Genomic DNA, 21796 nt, shown 5'->3' with positions numbered 1-21796 from the left:
ATAAAATATTTACATTGGGCACAGTGGAACACACCTGCAAGTACATCTGTGTGCTTGGCAGATAAAGGTAGAAGGAAGGTCAGTTTTTCCTACGTGGGGAAAGTCCAACCTGTGCTACAAGAGACTCTGATTCAGTAGCAGTAAATCAGACAAATAAATAAATAGACAGTAAATTAAATGCTTACTTCAGGTCTAGTGGATCATCCTGTGTAACTCAAATCCAGTACTGGACCCGATAGAGAATATACTAGAGTAGGACTATGCCCCTCCCTCTCCCAAGAGGTAGGTATACTCTAGTAGACACAGGCACAAGACAGTGAAGTTGATGTTATCCATGGCAAATCCTTTATTTTGCTAACATTACAACAAACATAGAAACACAGCAAATATTCAGAAATTCCAAAGTATTATGATAGTATTTAAAAACAAACGTCCTGCTGGTGCTAAGATTAGAGTCTGGGTCTAGAGACGAAGGTTCCTGCAAGTAGAGGTGGAGAGGAGAAGGTTTTCTTTAGAGAATCAGACCATCATGTGAATCTGCTTCCAAATCAGATTTGGGTTTCTGATCCAGCTCAGCGGTAGAGCAAAAACTCAACAACTGTGAGGTCCTGGCCAAATTTATTGTGGAAATGCAAAATGTGGCAAAGCTTGATATTTATTTTAGCTTCTGTGGTAGTAAACTTAACCAGTCAGCCTTAGTTAAACATTCTTCAAGGCAAGTCAAATTCTAACCCTGCCCCAGACCAACCTGACACCCGGCGCTTTCTCTGTGGCCATTTGCTGAAGTTCCCCGAGTTCTATCTAATTTCAGTCCTATCCTGCCCCTGAAGCTCCAGGTCTAGGCAGCTACTTTTAAAAGCGCGGGAGAGAGGGGGGCTTTTTCCCCAAGCTGTGGAAGCCAACATCTTTAAAGCTTTAAAATTAAAACAAAGCCAAAAACTCCTAAGTATCTTCAAATAGAAGGTTTCATTGAATACATATAGCCATAACTTGGAACTCTAGGAAAATTAACCTTAACAGTTCCCTGCTGGTAATAAAGATCCAAAACAGCTCCGGAGTTTGACACATAGGACAGAACGCTTACTAAAAATAAAAAGGACAGGATAGTGCCTCCCCAACAAGTATTTGAGGCAACCGGCCATGGTGTCTGCGCCTTGAGACCAAGGTGTTCTAGAGGCAGTGGTTTAATGGAGTAGCCTGAGGCGAAGCAGACAAATGTAACCTGAGCATAACTCTAAACGCTGGACAGTTCAGGACCAGCAGAATGCAAGTTCTAAGTGTCTTCCTTTCTGCCATCCACAGGTCCAGGTCTACTACCTTCCTGAGAATAATCACTTTATTAACAATACTTGCAGAAATGATTGGAAAAAAAATCAAAGGAACTTAGAATCGGACATTTCACACACACAGGAAAGGAAGCCTTTACCTGGGAACTGTATGTCCTTAAGCACTGGCTTGGTGGGGAATAAAAACCGCTAAGGATTCTAAGCTAACTAGAAAAAGTTAAGTCTTTCACAATTGCCCCAACAACTGGTCCTTTTCTTTACCTCCCACAATGCAATGAACCGAATGCACACAAGCTCTAGCCATTGGCTCTACATACAGCTAGCTCAGCCACCTCCATCAATGGACTTGTCAACATTCTAGAAAGTACGTACACCTGGAATGTAACTGTTGTTGATGCAACACACACCGCACGAGAAGTACCAAACAAGGGGGCAAACAGTGCAGAGGTGTGAGTGAGATCAAGTTACTAAAAGGTTGAGCATTCAAATTCTACCCAAGACAATTCAGGCAGGTTGGGTATCACAAGCCCCAAAATGTTGTGGATATTCAGATCCTAAATAACAGCTGAGAGGACTGTAAGATCTGCAGAATTTAAATGAAGAATGGTTCAGGCAAGATTCACAAAGGTACTCTTTTGGTGCAAATAGCATACACAATCTTAGTGTCTCTGTGACCTAGAATCACACTAATCCTAATGAACCCATGATCCAAAAGTTGTAGTTACAGCATATATACAGGTATTTTGTTCAGGGCTACTAGGTGCTAAGAATAATACTTAACATTAACTAGCAGCATGACTGGAGGGTCTCAAGATGCTCACTCCCATTTATAAAAATGGACATCCTTCTCAGTTAAGGTGGCCAAATAATTGCTCTGATTTGCTTCAAATGGGCAGATGTCCAAGACAGGTTGATCAGTCTTCAAGTCCTGCAGCAACGAGCCACTGCCAGCATTCCACAGCTTAAAAAGTAAGCAGAAATGGAAGTCAGCAGTTAGTCAGCCCAGGCGAGAACTGTCTCTAACCTTAACACCGTTCAAAACTAGCACATCTTAAGTTGGTTTGAAAAGCAAGTCAAGGACTCATTTCTTTCATCTGTGTGCCAGAAGTCTTTTAAATATTGTCTCCTCTAGAGACAGAAGAGTCAATTGAGAAAAGACCACTATCTCTATCTTCACGGAACTTATATCAAAAAAATATTTATTTTAATTCTGTGTGTCTATGTGGGATACTTGTAGAAGAAGGTAGATCTCCCGGAGCTGGAATTACAGCTGTCTGTGAGCCTTCCAATTTCAGTGTTGGGAACCAAACTTGGATCCTTGGATGCTCCTTAACTGCTGAGCAATTTCTCCAGCCATGGAACATACATTCTAGCAAGTGTTTTCTTTTCTAGAACATTTATTACAAGAAACTTGTAAAGTATCTAAAATAGTGCCGGTGAGGTGGCTCAGTAAGAAAAGACACTTGCCATGCAAGCCTAATGAGTTAGATGTCTAGAACCGAGGTAAAGGTGGAAGGAAAACCAAGTCTACAAAGTTGCTCTCTGACCTGCACCTGTGCACTGTAGCACATACTCACCACCCCTAACATCATACACTCAAGTTTTTAAACCTTGTGGTATGCCAGACATGCCTTGAACTCCAGCATTCTGAAGGTAGAGACAAGTTTGAGGCCAGCAAGATCTATATAGTGAGTATACAATGGCTCAAAAAATTATATTGAAATAACAAAATGGGTATAATAAACTACCATCAGACTCTCCCTTTCTCTTGAGAAAGGGTCTGTGCAGTTCTGGCTGGCCTGAAATTCACACTTGACGTGTTACTAAATAAGTCAACTTCCTATTAAACTTCAACGTTTTAGCAATCCTGTTTTCTTCCCTTTACTTGTGCTATTACTTCACACTATTTACTACCTGGTGTAATCATTACATACCAGCGACAGTTTTGAGCGTATATGTGTATATATTTATAGTGCCCACATACGTTTTCTCTTTTTTTTTTCTTTTTTTGGTTTTTCGAGACAGGGTTTCTCTGTGGCTTTGGAGCCTGTCCTGGAACTAGCTCCAGGCTGGTCTCGAACTCACAGAGATCCGCCTGCCTCTGCCTCCCGAGTGCTGGGATTAAAGGCGTGCGCCACCATCGCCCGGCTAGTGCCCACATACGTGCATCTGGAAACCACAGGTGTCTTCTGGTATTGCTCTCTGCCTCATTACCTTTAGACTGGAGTAGCGGTGCTTGAAACTGACTCCCTCGGATATGCCAGGAGAGTGCCTTACCACTGCGCTAGGTCTAGGCTTCAAACCCCAAACTATTTTTTTTTAAATATTTATTTAGTATACAGTATTCTTTCTGTGTGTATGCCTGAAGGCCAGAAGAGGGCACCAGACCTCATTACAGATGGTTGTGAGCTACCATGTGGTTGCTGGGAATTGAACTCAGGACCTTTGGAAGAGCAGGCAATGCTCTTAACCACTGAGCCATCTCTCCAGCCCCCCAAACTATTTTTAAATATAAAATAAAAATAGGCTCACCATGACAGACTTTGATGCTTCATCCCCAGTACACACTAGGACATTACCATCATTCTCTGGGCTTTGGAAGATGGCGTTTTTGGTCAATAGTTTGCAAGTGGGTCCCCCAAGGAATGTTTGCACAGGAAGGCAGGAACAGACGGGCTCTCCAGTATCATCTAGTTTGTAAGACATCTCCAACAGCACAGTTCGCATGGTGTTATGGCTTTTATCTATGAGACAGAGAAATAGGCGTTACCTCATGGAGATGATACAAAAGAAATTAACTAGGTACTGGAACCTCACTTACAACTGAGCTAGGCAAAGAAAGGTAAATACATTAAACCCATGAGACCTATAAAGCAAATACAACAACACAGCACCAATGAAACTCAGAAGCCTGGCTAGGAAAAAAGAAGTTATCTTCAAAAGGTTTTTCCTACCCAAGAAACAACTCTAGAAATATACTGGTTTTGAATAAAGACTATATCTTCTGAGACCTCCTGGGGAATTGATTCTTCAGGTAATTCTAATGGCATTTTTCCTTCTTCCACTGAGGACTCCATTAGCTATAGCAAGTAGAGTTACATCTAAAGTACTTCTGAATGACAGATAAAAGCTGGGAAACAGAGTGGGACCCCCGCCTTCAAGCTTTCTTTTTTCATTGGAGTTTTGCCTGCACATATGTCCATGTAAGGGTGTTGGGTTCCCTAGAACTGTAGTTACAGACAATTGTGAGTCACCACGTAGGTCCTGGGAATTGAATCCAGGTCCTCCAGAAGAGCAGCCAGTGTTTAACTGCTGGGACATCTTCCCAGCCCCAACCCCCAAGCTTTCTATGGAAGTCACAGCATGATTTGGTAAAAAGCCAAAATGTCAGGAGCGGCAACTGAAACAGTGTCCCAGATAAAGCAAATGTGCAGTGATGAGATCGACTCACAACCAGGCGATCTGATGGACAACTTGAAATACTTGACATATCTACCTTGAAACCCATTTTTAGGTCTGACTTAAAATCTGTGCACACAGAGGCTTCTCCATTAACCAGGCATGGTGAACTAACAAGTCAATAATTCTAGCTCTTTAGAGGCTGAAGTTTGAGGTTGGCCAGTGCCAGAGCCAGGAGTACACAGCAAAACTGCCTCAAAAATAAGATAAAATAAAATAAAAAATCCCAAGTGGTTGTTTGTTTGCTACATATTCTCACTAAAACTCAACACATTCCAAAACTGTTGATCACAAATAAAGCACAATGGTCGACATCAGTCATAGAATAAGCTTCCCTATTCAAGTTTTCTTTAAATTAGCCAATTCCCCCCTGCCCAGAAATTTTAAGGAACAATATCCATAAGCCTTAATAAAGACAGTAGTCCTACAAGCTCTTTTCTTCCTCTGTACCCACTGAGATGGCTCCGCCTCTTCCCAAGAGCCCTACAAAGCATGGCTCTTTTCCTTGGAGCTTTAAGTAGTAAACTTCCTTTTGTTATTTAATGAGTTTTGCTGTGCTGCTTTTGTGTCTCATCTGAACCTGTCTTCTGATCTGGTTGGGCTATCCCAGACAACAGCTGTCTAGGTAGGAATAAATTGGACTCAGACCAAGTAAGAGCCACAACAAAGGTGTCCACCAATATAAACAAATTTCCTGTGAGAGATACCCAGTTACAGGCCAGAATTTAAGATACTAGGTGCTTGTCAAGACAAAGATTGAAAGGCACACCATAACCAACCACTACTAAATATTCAGAATCCCATTAGAGCAGAGCTAGAATTCATAGCCAGAGCCATTCTCTTGAGACCTCAAGTCCAAGTTAAAAAGGCAAACCCTTACCAAAATGACCATCAGCATGCTTCATCAGGAATAAAGTTTTTATGTTTTGTTTTGTTTTGAAGGCGAGGCAGTGGAGTTCAGATGCCTCGATACTCCCATAAAACCATGGCTGTCAGTCTTACTTAACTTCGCTGGACCCAAATATGGAACAATTAAAAACCTGATTGGGTTTCCACCTGGATCTGACGTGAGGGGCAAAGGAAAGTGGTCTGAAGGTGAATGCAATGGACTCCAGAAGCACATGGCGGAAAGTTTTCAAATGCATGTCAGGGAAGCAGACTCTATGGAGGAAATGGGAGCCATCATCTTCACTGTAGCACCAAGAGCGGCAATACAACAAGCCTGTCAGCCTTAGAGATGTTTACCAAAACCACTCAAAGGAATGTCTTCTTTCCTGTACAAATCCACATCCCCGGCCCACTCCCACCAAAACAGCAGGTCCCTGAGAACTTCAGAACTCACCAGGCCTGTAAGTCACGAGACAGTGTCGGGTGCTGCTCTCTGTCTGGAAGTCTACAAAGCCCCCTGGCTCCAAGGAAAGCACATGAGGCTTATGAGAAAAGTCTGTTTTTAACTCCCAGAAGGAGGCATTCTCCAGGGTTCCAGCCAGCACCCCACCATAAGGAAATGCAGTCACAGCAGCTCTGGGTAAGTATGACAGGGACACCAAAGGACATCTGAAGGCAAAAAAGAAAACGATGACACACACTCCAAATCCAATACTGTGCTCCAGACCTCATGACCAGAAGACCTGGGCCACATTTCGGTCTCAATAGAAATCAAACAGAAGGGTGACTGTCTTCCTGCACCCTTTATTTTATTTTATTTTTGGTTTTTTGAGACAGGGTTTCTCTGTAGTTTTGGAGCCTGTCCTGGAACTAGTTCTTGTATACCAGGCTGGCCTGGAACTCACAGAGAATTGCCTGCCTTTGCCTCCTGAGTGCTGGGATTAAAGGCGGGTACCACCACGACCCAGCTTCCTGCACCCTTTAAAAATAATTAGCTATCTTTATAGGAGAAAGAAAAAGGAAATACACATAACATTCTGTACCTACTTTCCACAGGACACATGATACACTTAAAAAGGAAAAAAGCGCACTGTAAGAAGACTTTACTCAGAAAAGATGACTTTTCTAGACTTCTCATCATAAACTCGTAATAACTCTTCCGCCTCAACCCGCTAAGCTCTGGAATGGTAGGTATAAGCCGCCAGCACTGGTTAGACTCTTTTCTTTTTAAAAGAAAGGGTTTCTTTGTATATCCCTGACTATACTGGAACTTTCTCTGGAACATGCTAGTCTCCAACTCAGAGACTGACCTGTTTCTGCCTCCTGATGCTAGGTGGGATTAAAGATGTGCCCTGCCCCCAATGCCTGGCTTTGGTTAGATTTTCTAAATTTCCACCTGTAAGTTTATGAACAATACTATATGCTAAAAATCTTTTCACAGATACCAACCCACAGGCTGTGTTCCTATGATTTTAATGCAGAAGTTACCAAAAAAACACTTTATTTTGGTATTTCAAGACAGAGTTTCTCTGTGTAGCTCTGACTGTCTAAAATTTACTCTGTAAATCAGGCTGGTCTTCATCTCAGAGATCTTCCTGCCTCCTAAAAGCTGGGATTAAAGGTGTACCACACTACCACACCCTACCTCAAATTCTATTGATTCTGAAGTGGTGAAAGCACCAGAGCTTAGATTGGTGGTCAATTGCTGAGACACTCAGAGGAATGAACTAATACAGTTAACAATCTAAAAAGAATGCTGTGATCTACATAAAAACAAGTTTTTCCTACCTGGCTTTTTGAGGAACTAACTCCTGTATATAGGCATTTGTGTTCCGTAGGTCATATATCAGAATTGAACCATTGGCCAGTCCAGCATAGATGTAATTGTTTTCATCGAGACACCAGCAACAGCTCCAAACAGGACGTCCAGTATTATAAGTCTGCACAACAGTATTTGTTTCTAGGCTGTGGAGTTAAGAGATTTTACCACTATACATTAAGAAAACCATGTATACAATGGTGATGTTTAATAATAAGACATTTAACAAAGGAATATTTATTGAGAACTTATCTGTACCCTAAACTATCTGGACTTCATTATTTCCTCTGGCAATTGCACACTTCTCAATTCCCAAACACTCCTGCTTTCTGGTCTGCAAACTTAATTCTTGAGTTACAATGAAATGAAAGGGTAAACTGAAGGAATACACAAATGATACATTCTCTTCTCTACTGAATTTTCTCTACAGTTAACCGTCACACAAATAATCAGTAAGCAATACAAGAAAGTAGAAAATATAAGGAAAACCAAAAATTAGGGCTGGAGAGATGGCTCAGAGGTTAAGAGCACTGACTGCTCTTCCAGAGGTCCTGAGTTCAATTCTCAGTAACCACATGGTAGCTCACAGCCATCTGTAATGAGATCTGGTGCCCTCTTCTGGTCAGCAAGCATACAGACAGACAGAACACTGTATACATAATAAATAAATCTTAAAAAAAAAAACCAAAAAACAAAAATTATAATTCAGCAGCCCAGTAGTCATTAATAACACTGTGTAAGAAGAGCACCCCAACACATATGCTTCCTGGGGTGGTAGACAATGAACCTAGGGATTAATGCATGGTGGGGTAAGCATTCTATCACTGCGCTGTATCTTCAGTCTGTCCCTGCTTTGAAATAAGGTCTCACCATGCAGCCCTGGCAGGTCTAGAACTTGCATCAAGACGTACGCCATCATGTCTGGACCTTTTAATTGTATATTTTTTTAATTATGAAATTATTTTTTTTATACATATGGGGGTTTTGCCCACATGTGAAGTCTGTGTACCCTTGGGGGGGGGGGGCAGAAGTAGTTTCAGATCTAGAACTGGAGTTAAGACAGTTGTAAGCTGCCATGTGGGTGCTGGGAACTGAACCTGGAACCTTTGGAAAAGCAGTCTGTGTTTGTAACTACCAAGTCACCTCTCTAGCACACCCTCACCCATTTTTACAAGATTTTATTTGGAGGCTGGAGAGTTGGCTCAGCAGTTAGGAACATTTGCTGTTCTCCTGTTCCAGAGGACCCGATACCCTATTCTGGCCTCTGAAGGCCCTGCATTCTGGTGGTGCACAGTCATCCATCAGGGCAAAACACCCACATGCACATGAATAAAAGTGAGTTAAGTATTTTTTCTAATGAAATTCTAAAGAATTAGAACAATCCAATCTTTGGTGCAGACCTGAAACACCAGCTATTCAAAAGGTTGAGAATTCCAGGTGGTGGTGGCGGCACACACCTTTAATTCCAGCACTCCAGAGGCAGGCAGATCTCTAGGAGTATAAGACCAACCTAGTCTACAGCGCGAGTTCCAGAATAGTTAGGGCTATTACACGGAGAAATCCTGTCTCAACTCCCACACCCAAAAGGTGAGGAAGGACAATTCCAAGGTCAAGGCTAGCCTAGGTCAATTATAGTAAAAAATGATATAGTAAAAAATAAAGATGACAGACAGTGGTGCCATGACAGAATGTTTGTGTAGAATATTCCAGGCCCAAAGCCAACAAAAACCATCTCAGGTCGTTATACATTAACTTAGTGACTACTATGTCACTTTTATTTTTTCTTTCGCACTCCTTATCTTAGGCTGACCTTGAGTCCCAATCCTCCTGTCTCCACCTTTCAGGTGCTGGATTAGAGGCTTCTCCTATCACACCCCACTTGATGCTCACTTTTCTGTTTTAGACAAGTTCTAACTCTGTAGTTCAAGTTGTCCTGGAATTCTCTATTGAGCCCAGGCTGGCCTCAAACACATGGTAACCATCATGCCTCTCAGGATCCCAAGTGCTAGGATTACAGGGGTCAATCACCACATAGGATTTATAGACTTTTATTTTATTATTATTATTATTATTTTTTTTTTTCAAAACAGGGTTTCTCTGTGTAGCTTTGGAGCCTATCCTGGAACTCATTCTGTTGACCAGGCTGGCCTCAAACTAACAGATTCGCCTGCTTCTGTTCCTGTCCTCTGAGTGCTAGGATTAAAGACGTGTGACACCACTGCCTGGCTATTCATTTGTTTATTTTGAGACAGTTTCTCTATATAGTTGTCTATATAGTTCCGGCTGTCCCGGAACTCATTATGCCTAAAACTCAGAGATCTGCCTGCCTGTCTCTTGGGCACTAGGATAAAAGGTATGCACCTGTTGCTTATATACTTTTTTTAAAAAATACTTATTTATTTAGTATACAATATTCTGTCTGTGTGTATACCTGCAGGACAGAAGAGGGCACCAGACCCTATTACAGATGGTTGTGAGCCACCATGTGGTTGCTGGGAATTGAACTCAGGACCTTTGGAAGAGCAGGCAATGCTCTTAACCTCTGAGCCATCTCTCCAGCCCCCGCTTATATACTTTTAAAAGGAGACAATGCCTCAGATAAATAAGAGAACTAAGACTAATCTGATGCACAGCGGCCCAGGCCAATCTTACGATCACTTACCTGGTCAGTTTAATAGTGTTGTCAAAGGAAGCGGAGAGCAGAAGGCCTTTGGATCGACTGCTGAAAGCTAGTCCACGGATCTGCTTGCTATGCATAGGAATGTACTGACTGCTTTTCATGTTGGCAGTGCTCAGCATCTTAACACCAAAACCTACCAAGAAGAGAATTGAAAAAAAGGCATATAAAAGTAAATTAAGGCAAAATCTATCTTTAAAGTAATTTTTAAAGTAATCTTTTATTACCTTTCTTGGAATCCAAGTCCCTAGAAAACAGCTAGTCAAACAATGAAAAGGAATATTCCGTAGATTTGTACCCCCTCCTTTTGAGACAGAGTTTCTCTGTGTACCCTGGCACTTGGGAGGCAGAGACAGGTGGATCTCTTTGAGTTCGAGGTCAGCCTGGTCTGTAGAGTTCCAGGACAGCTATGGCTACACACAGAAAAACCCTTGTCTCTAGGGGGGGAAAACATTACTGAAAGTTTGAGGTCAGCCTGGTCTAAATAACAAGACCCAGTCTCAAATAGCCAAAATACAGTTGTTTAGACAAATATCAAGCATATTTTACCTACAGGAGATGTAAGATATATATGAGCAATAAAGAACAAAGACAAAAGGCTATAGAAACTAAGATGACAAGTTTTTTGTTGTTGTTGTTTTTTTTTTTTTTTGAGACAGGGTTTCTCTGTAGTTTTGGAGCCTGTCCTGGAACTAGCTCTTGTAGACCAGGCTAGTCTCGAACTCACAGAGATCCGCCTGTCTCTGCCTCCCAAGTGCTGGGATTAAAGGCTTGCGCCACCACCAAACTGGCAGATGACAAGTTTTTTTTTTTAAGACTTATTTTACTTTATGAGTATGGGTGCCTCGCACGCATGTATGCATGTGTACTATATGCATGTCTGGTGCCCACAGAGGTCAGAAGAGGGCATCAGATCCCCTAGCACTGGGGTTAGGGACAGTTGTAAGCCACCATGTGGGTGCTGGGATCTAAACTGAGCAGCCAGTGCGCTTAGCCAGTCATCTCTCCAGCCCTGTCAAGTTTTATTTCTAATATTTATTTTATATTTATGCTTTGCCTGCATGTGTGAGGTGTACCATATACATGCCTGGTGCCCTTGGAGGCCAGAAAAAGGGTGCCAGATCCCCAGTACTGGAGTTACAAGTTATGATGGTCGTGACTTGCCACAATGGTGGCTGGAAATTGAACTCGGGAAGAAGAATTAATGAAATTTACTACTCTTAATTGTCTCTCCATTCCCACCAGTCCTGTCCCAGCTATTTAATGTGTGTTTGTCTCTGTGTGCTATGTGGGTATATGCACACATATGTGGGTGCCCATGGAAGTCAGAAGAAGGCAATAAATTCCCTGGATCTGGAACCAATTTTGTTTTTTTTGGTTCTCGAGACAGGTTTTTTTTGTGTAGCTTTGGAGCCTTGGGCTCGCTTTGTAGACCAGGCTGGCCTCAAACTCACAAATATCCACCTGTCTCTGCTTCCCACATACTGGAATGAAAGGCATGTGCCACTACTGTCAGGCTTGGAACTGAAGTAATAGGTGGTTGTGAGACACCTAACATGGGTGCTAAGCTTTGAATTATGGAACTCCAAAAGAGTACGACATTCCTGCCTGAAAGAGCAGCAAGTGCTCTTAACCACCGAGTTATCTTCAGCTACCCATTAATATATATTAATAAAATGACTATTTCAGTCCTCAAATTCTCTTATTTGCAATTCAAAATACTAAATTTTGTTTAAATTTGAATTTGCTGAACATTAGAATGAATTGGTATAGTAACTGACATACACAGGGAATATTCTCTTTGGATGATACTGGTGACCATGTATCTTCTTCCTCACATTGATATGACTACTGGTTATTTCTACATTCTTTTTTTTTTTAAACTTTTTTTTTTTTTATGTTCATTGGTGTAAAGGTGTCGGCTCCCAGGGAGCTGAAGCCACAGGCAGTTGTGAACTGCCATGTGGGTACTAGGAATTGAACCCGGGTCCTCTGGAAGAGCAGCCAGTGGTCTTAACCGTTGACCTATCTCTCCAACTCCTATTTCTACATTCTTGACAAATGAATTTGCAAAATAAAAGCAACAGCCATGAAATAATTTTTTAAAGGAAAATAGCCATACTACTTGTACTATTTGTAGCTAAAAGAGACATTTTTTGTTTGTCTGAAGCAGGATCTCACTACATAGACCACAGTGGCCTCAAACTTCTGCCTCAAGCCCCTGAATTCTAAGACAATTGGTGTGTGCATGTGTGTGTCAGTAGACCCAGCTATGAAAGACATGTTTTTTGTTTGTTCTGAGACAGGGTCTCTCTGTAGTCCTGGCTTTCCTGGAACTTGCTGTGTAGAACAGGCTGGCCTGGCCCTCAGAGATCTGTCTGCGCCTGCCTCTCAGGTACTGGGATTAATGGCTGTGCCACTGTGAAAGATTATCTTTGAGGCACCCAAAGCACCTGCATTCAGTTAATAGGGAACTAACAGAGAAAAGTGAGTTGATAGCCTGTTATCAGTGTTTAACTACCACTGAGCCCAAGATTCTTCAAAAAGGGAAGAGAAGCAAGTAGTATCTACTAATGAATACAAAAGATGAGTTTCTGAATTCTTTACCTGGCAGGAAAGAAGACTGAGGAGACGGTTGTGATACCACCAGGCAGCTCAAAGCATCACAATATGCCATAATTCGGCAGTTTCCTGTCTGAGATACTGCAAAGGTCTTTTGGAAGATGTATTTATGCTGGTTCTGGCGGGAGGGCAAGCATTTCTTGCAAAGTGCTTGGGAGCCCTTGCGCTGCTGCATTTGATTCTGATGCTGCATAACAAAGGCTTCTAAGTCCTACAAGGAAAGACTTTGTAAATGAAAGCTTTTCTTTTATTTTCCCTCTCAAAAATGTTTTTCTTTATTTTTACTTATACGCACTGATGTTTAGTCTGCATGTATGTCTGTATCAGAGAGTCAGGTACCCTGGACCTGGAGTTAGACACTTATGAGCTGCCATGTGTGTGCTAAGAATTTAACCTAGGTTCTCTCTAACCAGCGTTCTTAACAACTCAGTCATCTCTCCAGGTTCCAAGAATGAATTCTTGATTGGATAAAAGATTTCTTGCCAATCATAAACATGTTACCAAGAATCTCAAAGAACTGCATTTCAATTTCACCAAGTAACTGAAATAACGAATGCAGAGAATTCCCAAATATCAATAGTCCTTTGTGGTTGCTCTATGTCTGAAGTCCTCATAGAATTCACAAGTATGGACTTGGGGCAAATGTCCCATCATTGAGATAAACCTAAGTAATATTTAGATTCCTCTTAAATTGCCTGTGTCTTTAATTCTGATTCTAAATTTGTTTTTTAATTAGAAAGGACAAACTCACCTGGACACGGCTATTGAGTTTGGTGCATTTATCAATGAGGACCTGAAGTTGGAGCCGGCATTGTGCAGATTCTAACTCTGCCTGCTTCCTGAGCATTTGTTCATTCAGTAAGTCACTGGAAGGAAAAAGTAAGGGGCAGCTGAGTTTTAGGAAAAAGACTTTCCAGGATAAGAAGGAACCAAATTGAAGCCATTCTGGATAGAAATTCCATTTTGAATAAGGGGCAAGTAAAGTGTAAGTTCCCATGACCTCCCCAGATCCCCCTGGGTAACTGGACATTACTAACATCCTGGTTGGCAAGTTGAGACCAGAATGGTGGGCAAATCATCTGGCCATACTTAAGTAAACCAACCAATGAGAAGAAGATAAGTGTACCAGAGATATGTTCCTAGGAAAGTCCCTGATCCCTGAATCCTGATTGGTGAAAATCTAATTGTAACTTGGCACAGATGTTCATAGTTTTCATGCTGGGGTCGCAGTTCAGCTCCTGCGTTCTGGGCCCTAATCAGTAAGTAGTGGCTGAATTTCAATAAATTTTTGTTTTCTGCATTGATTTGGTATTTTCAATTGTACTGGATCCAAGTGGATCCCATAAGGGACACAGTTAAATTCACACTGTAATAAACGCTTTACTGTAAGTATGCCTTGTAAATATAGTGATGTAAAAAATGATCTCTCTAGTAGCATGTGGGACTAAACAGTCAGCCCACTGGGGTTTGGAGTTAAAGGAAGCAATAGAAGCCAGAAATTTGACTTACACTATGGAATGGAGACTAAAAATAGCCTAAGAAAATGAGGAAAAGAACCAACTCACTGCTTGAGCTAAAGTAAATTATAAAAGATTGAACCTAAATGTGAAAAAGATTATCTATTGGTGTATCTGTGGCTTGTCCCAAAGCATGTGAATTAAGTGACAAATGAACAGAACTAAAACAGCTAAAGCTTAGAAAAATAAAGAAGTTTACATTAAGCAAATTCTAACAAAAAGTCAATTAGAATGAAGGTAAAATGCATGAAAAGACATAAAAAATAACAATATATAATCACAAATTGGCATGTACTTAAACATAATTTCAAAATATGAAACACAAAAACAAGAACAAAATTCCATGTCACTGATATAGCAAAGAGAAAAAGATATAAAGACTAGAATGACATGGCTCAGAAGTTAACAGAGTGAGACTCTAATTCAAAACAAAGACAACAAAAACACTCTATCAGTGGGCTGGAAAGATGGCTCAGAAGTTAAGAGCATTTATTACTCTTTCTTTTTCTGAGACACAGTTTGCTGGAACTCACTCTGTAGACCAGGCTGGCCTCCAACTCACAGAGATTCACTTGCCTCTGCCTCCCAAGTGGGGGGACTAAAGGCGTGTGCCACCATCGCCTGGCAGCATTTACTACTCTTGTATAGACAGGACAGTGTTTAGTTCCCAGGACCCACATGACAGTTCATACTTGCCTGGCACTCTAGTTCCAGGGAATCTGAGGCCCTTTTCTGTCCTTTGAGAACACCAAGGAAATATATGGTGCACAAATATTTGTGCTGACCAAACACCTATGCCGTACACAATAAAAAAAATAATCTTTAAAAGGCATGTGGGGGTGGGAAGTTCTCCTTGTCTACTAAGAGCAAGGCCATTGTTCTTGGACTATATGACACTTTGGCTCAAAAATGACAACAAAAAAAAAAAACAGGTGATGTACAACATCCTTGATTTAAGACATAGGTAGCTATGAAAAGTTTGTGCAAAAAGAACACAGTATTTAATAGATTACACTACAGCACTTGGTAATCCATGAGAGCAGACTTCAGAGTTAAGAGCCAATTTGACAAAATTTTCAAAGATCAGAGCTACACTTTGATCTTAAAGTAGCAGAAACAAGTACAACCACGAGACGGATGTAGCTTCAGAGAAACAAAAACCCACACAGGCTGAGCCTGGCGGCATAGGCCTGTCACTACTATTCAGGTGCTGAAACAATTCCAGGCTTGTTTGGTCTACAGAGTTCAAGGCCAGCCTGGACAACTTAGAGACCATCTCCAACAACAACAAATGCCACAACAAATGCCTCCACAGTTCTTAAACAGCACTTTGGACAGGTTGCCTAGGTAGGTCTCACACAGAACTCATGCTATCCACCATGAGGCCATCTACCTCTCTCTTCATCTTCAGAAAAGCACAGTGCTTGTTTGCTTAGAACTGACTTCTTTTTAGGAAGGCTCCAAAACAAATTTGGCAAAAAGTTAAAATTTGGTAAAGCTGAGTACAAAGATGACTAATTTTTTTTCTGCTGGTATTTTCATTTTTTTTCTTTTGTTTTTCCCTAGGATCTTCCAGAACAGGAGTTACAGACAGTTGTTAGCTGTCATGTGGGTGCTAGGAATTGACCCACGTCCTCTGGAAGAACAACCAGTGTTCTTAACCATTGAGCCACTCTCCAGCTCCCATGACTACTTTGTTTTTTCTATCCTTTTCCTTTCTTGTTTTGGGGATGGAGGGTTTTCAGACAGGGTTTCTCTGTACAGCCCTGGCTGTCCTGAAACTCACTTTGTAGACCAGGCTGGCCTCAAAATCAGAGATCCACCTGCCTCTGCCTCCTGAATACTGGGATTAAAGGCATGCAGCACCATGCCTGGCTACATTTTGAAATTTTTTAATTCTTCCTAAAGAGGCTAGAGTAAATTGTTTTCAAGTCTCAGGATCCATCGATAGTCATGTGGATACTGTCTTCACTTTCTGGTGGCACTATGGATCCAAATCAGGGATTTGTACATTCTAGTCTATCCTAGGCTAACCCTAAACTATATCCCCAGTTTGAACTTTGCTTTTTAAACACAAGTATGCATTTTAATGACTGATTTTTATGGTTTGGGGAACAGGGTTTCACTATATATTGACTTGGACTTGAAATCTTCCAGTCTGTCTCCCCAGTGCAGGACTTTGCTCCACAGGAGGGAAAATTGTGGAAGCAAATGAAAAAAAAAAAAGGGAAAAAATACTTTACAAAATATAGTCACAGTGATGTTTTTAGACCTGTGCACTTCAACAATTTTTGCATTGTCTAATACTATACCACATAGATATATCAGTTTATTCAACTAATTAATGTACTTGACCTAGATTATTAACAACAAAAATTGTTTTCATTAAGTAAATCTTTGCAAATACCCTTTTATAAATAATTGCCGCTGGGCAGGGGTGGCGCGCGCCTTTAATCTCAGCATTTGGGTGGCAGAGGCAGGTGGATCTCTGAGAGTTCGAGGCCAACCTGGGCTACAGAGCGAGTTCCAGGCTCCAAAGAAACACAGAAGGGGAAAAAGAATTGCCTGTAGTAGGATAACTATGTATTTGTTAAACATCTGAAAGTAGTTTTATCATTGCTGTGACCAAATCCTCAGTAAGAAACAATCTGAGGAAGTATTTATTTGAGCACACAGTATGAGGTAATCCTACAGCACCTGGTGGCTCTACAAAGGCTCGCTTACATTATCTGCTAACCCGGAAGTAGACAATCCAGGCTACAACTTGAGTAAGTTAACTTCTAAGGCCCTCCCTGCCCAGTGAACCATTTCCTCCAGCTAATCTTGGCCTCTTAAAGGTTTCACAACCTCCCAAATGGCATCACCAGCTCTAAGTATTTAGATACTTAAGATTCAAACATTATCAGTAAAATGTGAATTAATACATGTCTGCAATTTTCTCAATGGTGGGTATTTTAAACTTTAGTCTCCTTTTTCTTTCGAGAGAGGGCCTTTGTAGCACGGCAGTTTGGAACTTGCTAGGCATTTCCCCCACAGATCCCAGGGGTTTGTGGATGCCAGTCAAGAGCTCTACCAGTGAGCTATGTACCCAGTCTTGACCTTGATCCTCTTGCTTCTATCTCCCATGACCATGTCACCATTTGAAAAACATTAACTGAGGGCTGGAGAGATAGCTCTGTGGTTAAGAGTTCTGACTGCTCTTCCAGAGGACCCAGGTTCAATTCCTACCACCCACATGGCAGTCAACAGCTGTCGGTAACTCCAAGATCTGACACCCTCAGATAGACATACATGCAGGCAAAACACCAATGCAAATAAAATAAAAATAAGTAAGTTATAAAAAAAAAAAGAAAAGAAAAACATTAACTATGTGAGAACATGGGTCTTAGCTGGGCACGGTGACATATGCCTTTAATCTTAGTACTTGGGAGGCAGAAGTATGCAGACAGATCTGAGTCTGAGGCCACCTAATCTACATAGTGAGTTCTAGGACAGCCAAGGGTACATATAAGAGCCTGTCTCCCCCCGGAAAACAAACAAACAAACAAACAAAACCAACCCCAAAACAAATAAAAGGATGAGTCTTACTATGGCCTGGGACTTACTATTTGCTCAGGCTTGTTTTTAATCGCCCACAAATTTTGCATGAGCCTCCGAAGTGTTGAAATTACAGGTGTGGACAACCATGCAAAACCAGATCTTTATTCAAAAGAGTTTTTAATCCCCCAGTGCTAAAATGAAACCCAGGGCCTCACAATGTTAAGCAATGCTTTACCACTATACTTCCCAACCTCAGCTTCACACTGCACTTTACTTGTTGGAGACAGGGTCTTTCTATGTAGCCATGACTATCCTCATCTCTATATAGATCAGGGCTGGCCTCAAACTCAGAGGTCTGCCTGCCTCGGCCTCCTGAGTGCTAGAAGTAAAGATGCCATGATCTCTGGCTTCCAGCCTCACATTTTAATGCTATATAGACAATAAATCATGTAGAATGTGATTATATAAGTACCAGCGCCTGAGATTATAACCTCAATGATCTTCAGAAATCCCAAATTAGAGACTAGAAAAACGTCAGAGTAGTAAGGAAATTAGATAATTTCTTTATCAAATATGCTTTAAAAAGCAAAGAGGGCTGGAGAAATGGCTCAGCGGTTAAGAGCATCGCCTACTCTTCCAAAGGTCCTGAGTTCAATTCCCAGCAACCACATGGTGGCTCATAACCATCTGTAATGAGGTCCGGTGCCTTCTTCTGGCCTGCAGGCAGACACACAGACAGAATATTGTATACATAATAAATAAATAAATTTATTAAAAAAAAAAAGAAGCAAAGAGTGCCTCTGGATTGAATGTGCACATCCTCCTAGTTCTGGGAGCAGTCAAAGGAAGGCTTGTACAGGTAACAAAGGGGTCAAATGGGCACCACAAAGAACTGGAAAAGTCTAGCCAGGGGCAATGGTGGTGCACTTTAATTTTAGCACGGCACAGAGTGAGTTCCAGGATAACAAGGACTATATAGCAAACTGTCTTGAAAACACACACACGCACGCACGGCAGTGGTGGCCCACGCCTTTAACCCCAGCCCTCGGGAGGCTGAGGCAGGTGGATCTCTGTGAGTTTGAGGCCAGCCTGGTCTACAGTGCTAGTTCCAGGACAGCTAGGGCGGTTACAAAGAGAAACCCTATATGGAAAAAAAAAAACACAACAAATCACCACCACACACATACATACAAAACCCAAGAAACAAAGAAACAAAATGAAGCAGAGAAACTCTAGGTGGGGGCTTTTTTGTTGTTGTTTTTCGAGACAGGGTTTCTCTGTAGCTTTGAGGCCTGTCCTGGAACTAGCTCTTTTTTTTTTTTCTTTTTCTTCTTTGGAACAAGCTCTTGAAGACCAGGCTGGCCTGGAACTCATAGATTCGCCTGCCTCTGCCTACCGAGTACAGGGATTAAAGGCGTGTGCCACCTGGCATCTAAGCAGATTTAAAAATTTTTCCCCTTTCTCACATTTATTTACTGTGTGTTGTATACATACATGTGTGGAAGTCAGTTCTCTCCAGCCACCATTAAGTCCTGGTTATTGAATCTGCTGAGCAAGGCTTGGGAGCACGTGCCTTTACCTCTACACTATCTATCTCACTCACTCTCACCTACCTTTTCATGCGCTCCTGTTCACTGTTGTCCAAAGCTCTGAGGGTCCGGGCATAAAGAACAACGATGTCACTGTGCTTGGCTTTCTTGTTGCACTAAAGAGTCCAGTGAGACACAATCAGAATGGTTCTAGGGATTCTGACTTAATACAAAGTCCTTGTTTATGTTCCTTACCTGAGGACATTTTCGTGTCTGCCCTTTAAGCCACTTGGAAATGCATCTATAGCCAAAGAGGTGCCCACAGCGTAAGGCTGAGAGCCGATGGTCCCCAGCGCTTGTCCACTGTTCCAAACATATTGTGCAAGTCTCCCCTTCTTCATCATCCACAGAAGATAGAACGTCGGGTTTCTGGGGAGACTTCTAGATTAAAGTTGAAAGGCAATCAAGTCAGAAACTGCAAAAACAGTCTCGTGTGCAAACTACTACATAAAACTGCACCAAAATGATATAAACCTACCTGAAAAGCTGAGAAGAATGTTTAACACCTACTAGATACATGTCATTTTTATAAAATACAACCTAACACAATATACATCATATACTATATACACTATCTACTTCTGGGGGTATGGTGGAACCTTTATACATGCTAAACATGTCTTCTACCATGAAGTTACATCCCAGAAACACTGATTTTTTTTTTAAACAGTTGGTGAGAAAGGGCCTGAATATTGAACCATACTAGCCTCAAATTTAAATTCTCTCCACTTAGCCTTTTGAGTGCTGGGACTACAAGCAGGTAGCATCACCACACCCGGAAAACCTTTTGTTTCCATTCATTCACCCATTATTTCATGTGTGGTAAAGAAGACAACTTTTGGAGTTGTTTCTCTGTCTACCACGTGGATCTCAGGAAGTGCCTTTACCTATCTGGCCTCCTATTATTGATTTAACAAAATTGTTTGAATCTCTATCTTTTCCAATCCAAATAAAGAAAAGCAGTTACTAGTCCAAAGTTACAGAAAGTGAAGTAAAAACATTCTGGAAATCACGATAATCAACATCAGATAGTAGGCAGGCTCTTTTTTACTTTTTGGAAACAGGATCTTAATATACAGCCTGGACTGACATCATGTGCACTAATGTCGTGCCCCCCCCCCCATGTATGGCCTTTTCTTCTTTACTGTTGCTACCCATGTGCATGTGGGCATATATACATAATTTGTATGTATGTACACATAACACAATATAAACACATCCTGCTTAGTCACATAATGTTACTTTTAGGTGTGTTTTCAGGGCTGAAACTGAATTGCTATCCAGGTTATCAGGTACTGGATAACTACTTGGTGTACTCCTCCGGGGCAGACTATCTCTCCCGCTTTCAGCATTCTTTAGTTGCCGTCAGTTCTTTGTCTAGGCTCGAAGCCTCATTCATAGCTTTCCCTTTTCTACATTAGCATTTATTGGTGTCGTCCTTGTTCAGGTCAAGAAGGTTCTGTCTTTTAATTTTTTGCTTTTCAATAGGGTTTCCCTGTGTAACAGCTTTGGCTGTCCTGGAACATACTCTGTAAACCAGAGAGTCGCCTGCCTCTGCCTTCCAAGTGCTGGGATTAAAGACATGTGTCCAGCCCAAGGAAGTTCTTTATACATGCAAAATTAAACTAATCATCAACTCCTATAGCCTTAAAACATCCAGCTTATTCCAGTCAACGGAAAAATATGACAAAACAAAGAACATAAAAATCTTAACAAAAGCCTGATGGCGGTAGTGGTGTGAGCCTTTCATCCCAGCAGGCAGGCAGAGGCAGGTGGATCTCTGAGTTCAAGGCCAGCCTGGTCTACAAGAGCTAGTTCCAGGACAGGCAGGCCCAAAGCTACAGAGAAACTGTCTCGGAAAAACAAAAACAAACAAAAAACAGCACACACACTGATCAATAAGCAATCATTTATAGTTACTAAATTCAACTAAAGAAACTATTTCTTTATTTATCAGACAGGCATAAATTGTTACCTGATGACACCAATTACTACTGTGGATGTATATTTGTTATCCCTTCACCTGGGAGGCTGAGACAAACGCATTGCTACAAATTCAAAGACCACCCTGAGCCAACCAGGAGAGCCAAGTAACACCTTGTCTCAAGGAGAAAAGAAAACATGCTTACATACTGTTGCTGTGGGCATGAGTCTGCATAAATTTTCAAATGCAAGTTTCATTTATCAAATTAAAACATACTTTCCTTTGATATAGCAGTCTCTGCTAGAAATATATCTCGAGTATAATCACAACTATTTGTTAACTGTCCAATGATACTCTTGACTTATTTAAGAAAAACTTAAGAAAAAAAGGGAGGGGGGAGGAAGCAATAGGGTGCATAACAGGAAGTTGACTAAAATGTATCCTTATGAAATATGCAAATACTAAAATAAGGCCT

At 41.4% G+C, this 21796-nt stretch overlaps 1 protein-coding gene across 2 annotated transcripts in view; it reads right to left on the bottom strand.

Annotated features, from left to right (window-relative positions):
- Window positions 1-322: 322 nt before the first annotated feature.
- Rfwd3 (ring finger and WD repeat domain 3) overlaps window positions 323-21796 on the bottom strand; it is a 32999-nt gene continuing 11525 nt past the window's right edge. For both annotated transcript variants that reach the window (XM_075977310.1, XM_075977311.1), the window contains 9 exons: window positions 19593-19778; window positions 19422-19513; window positions 13503-13617; window positions 12737-12962; window positions 10115-10265; window positions 7422-7598; window positions 6088-6302; window positions 3819-4030; window positions 323-2247 (listed from right to left, as the gene is read on the bottom strand). In XM_075977310.1, coding sequence (XP_075833425.1) covers window positions 2104-2247; window positions 3819-4030; window positions 6088-6302; window positions 7422-7598; window positions 10115-10265; window positions 12737-12962; window positions 13503-13617; window positions 19422-19513; window positions 19593-19778 — 1518 coding nt within the window. In that variant the 3' untranslated portion in view covers window positions 323-2103. The remainder of the gene's footprint in view (window positions 2248-3818; window positions 4031-6087; window positions 6303-7421; window positions 7599-10114; window positions 10266-12736; window positions 12963-13502; window positions 13618-19421; window positions 19514-19592; window positions 19779-21796) is intronic.

The sequence above is a fragment of the Microtus pennsylvanicus genome, chromosome 6 (genome assembly GCF_037038515.1).
Source record: "Microtus pennsylvanicus isolate mMicPen1 chromosome 6, mMicPen1.hap1, whole genome shotgun sequence".
NCBI classification, from domain to species: domain Eukaryota; kingdom Metazoa; phylum Chordata; class Mammalia; order Rodentia; family Cricetidae; genus Microtus; species Microtus pennsylvanicus.
This window is presented reverse-complemented; position numbering and strand designations above follow the sequence as displayed.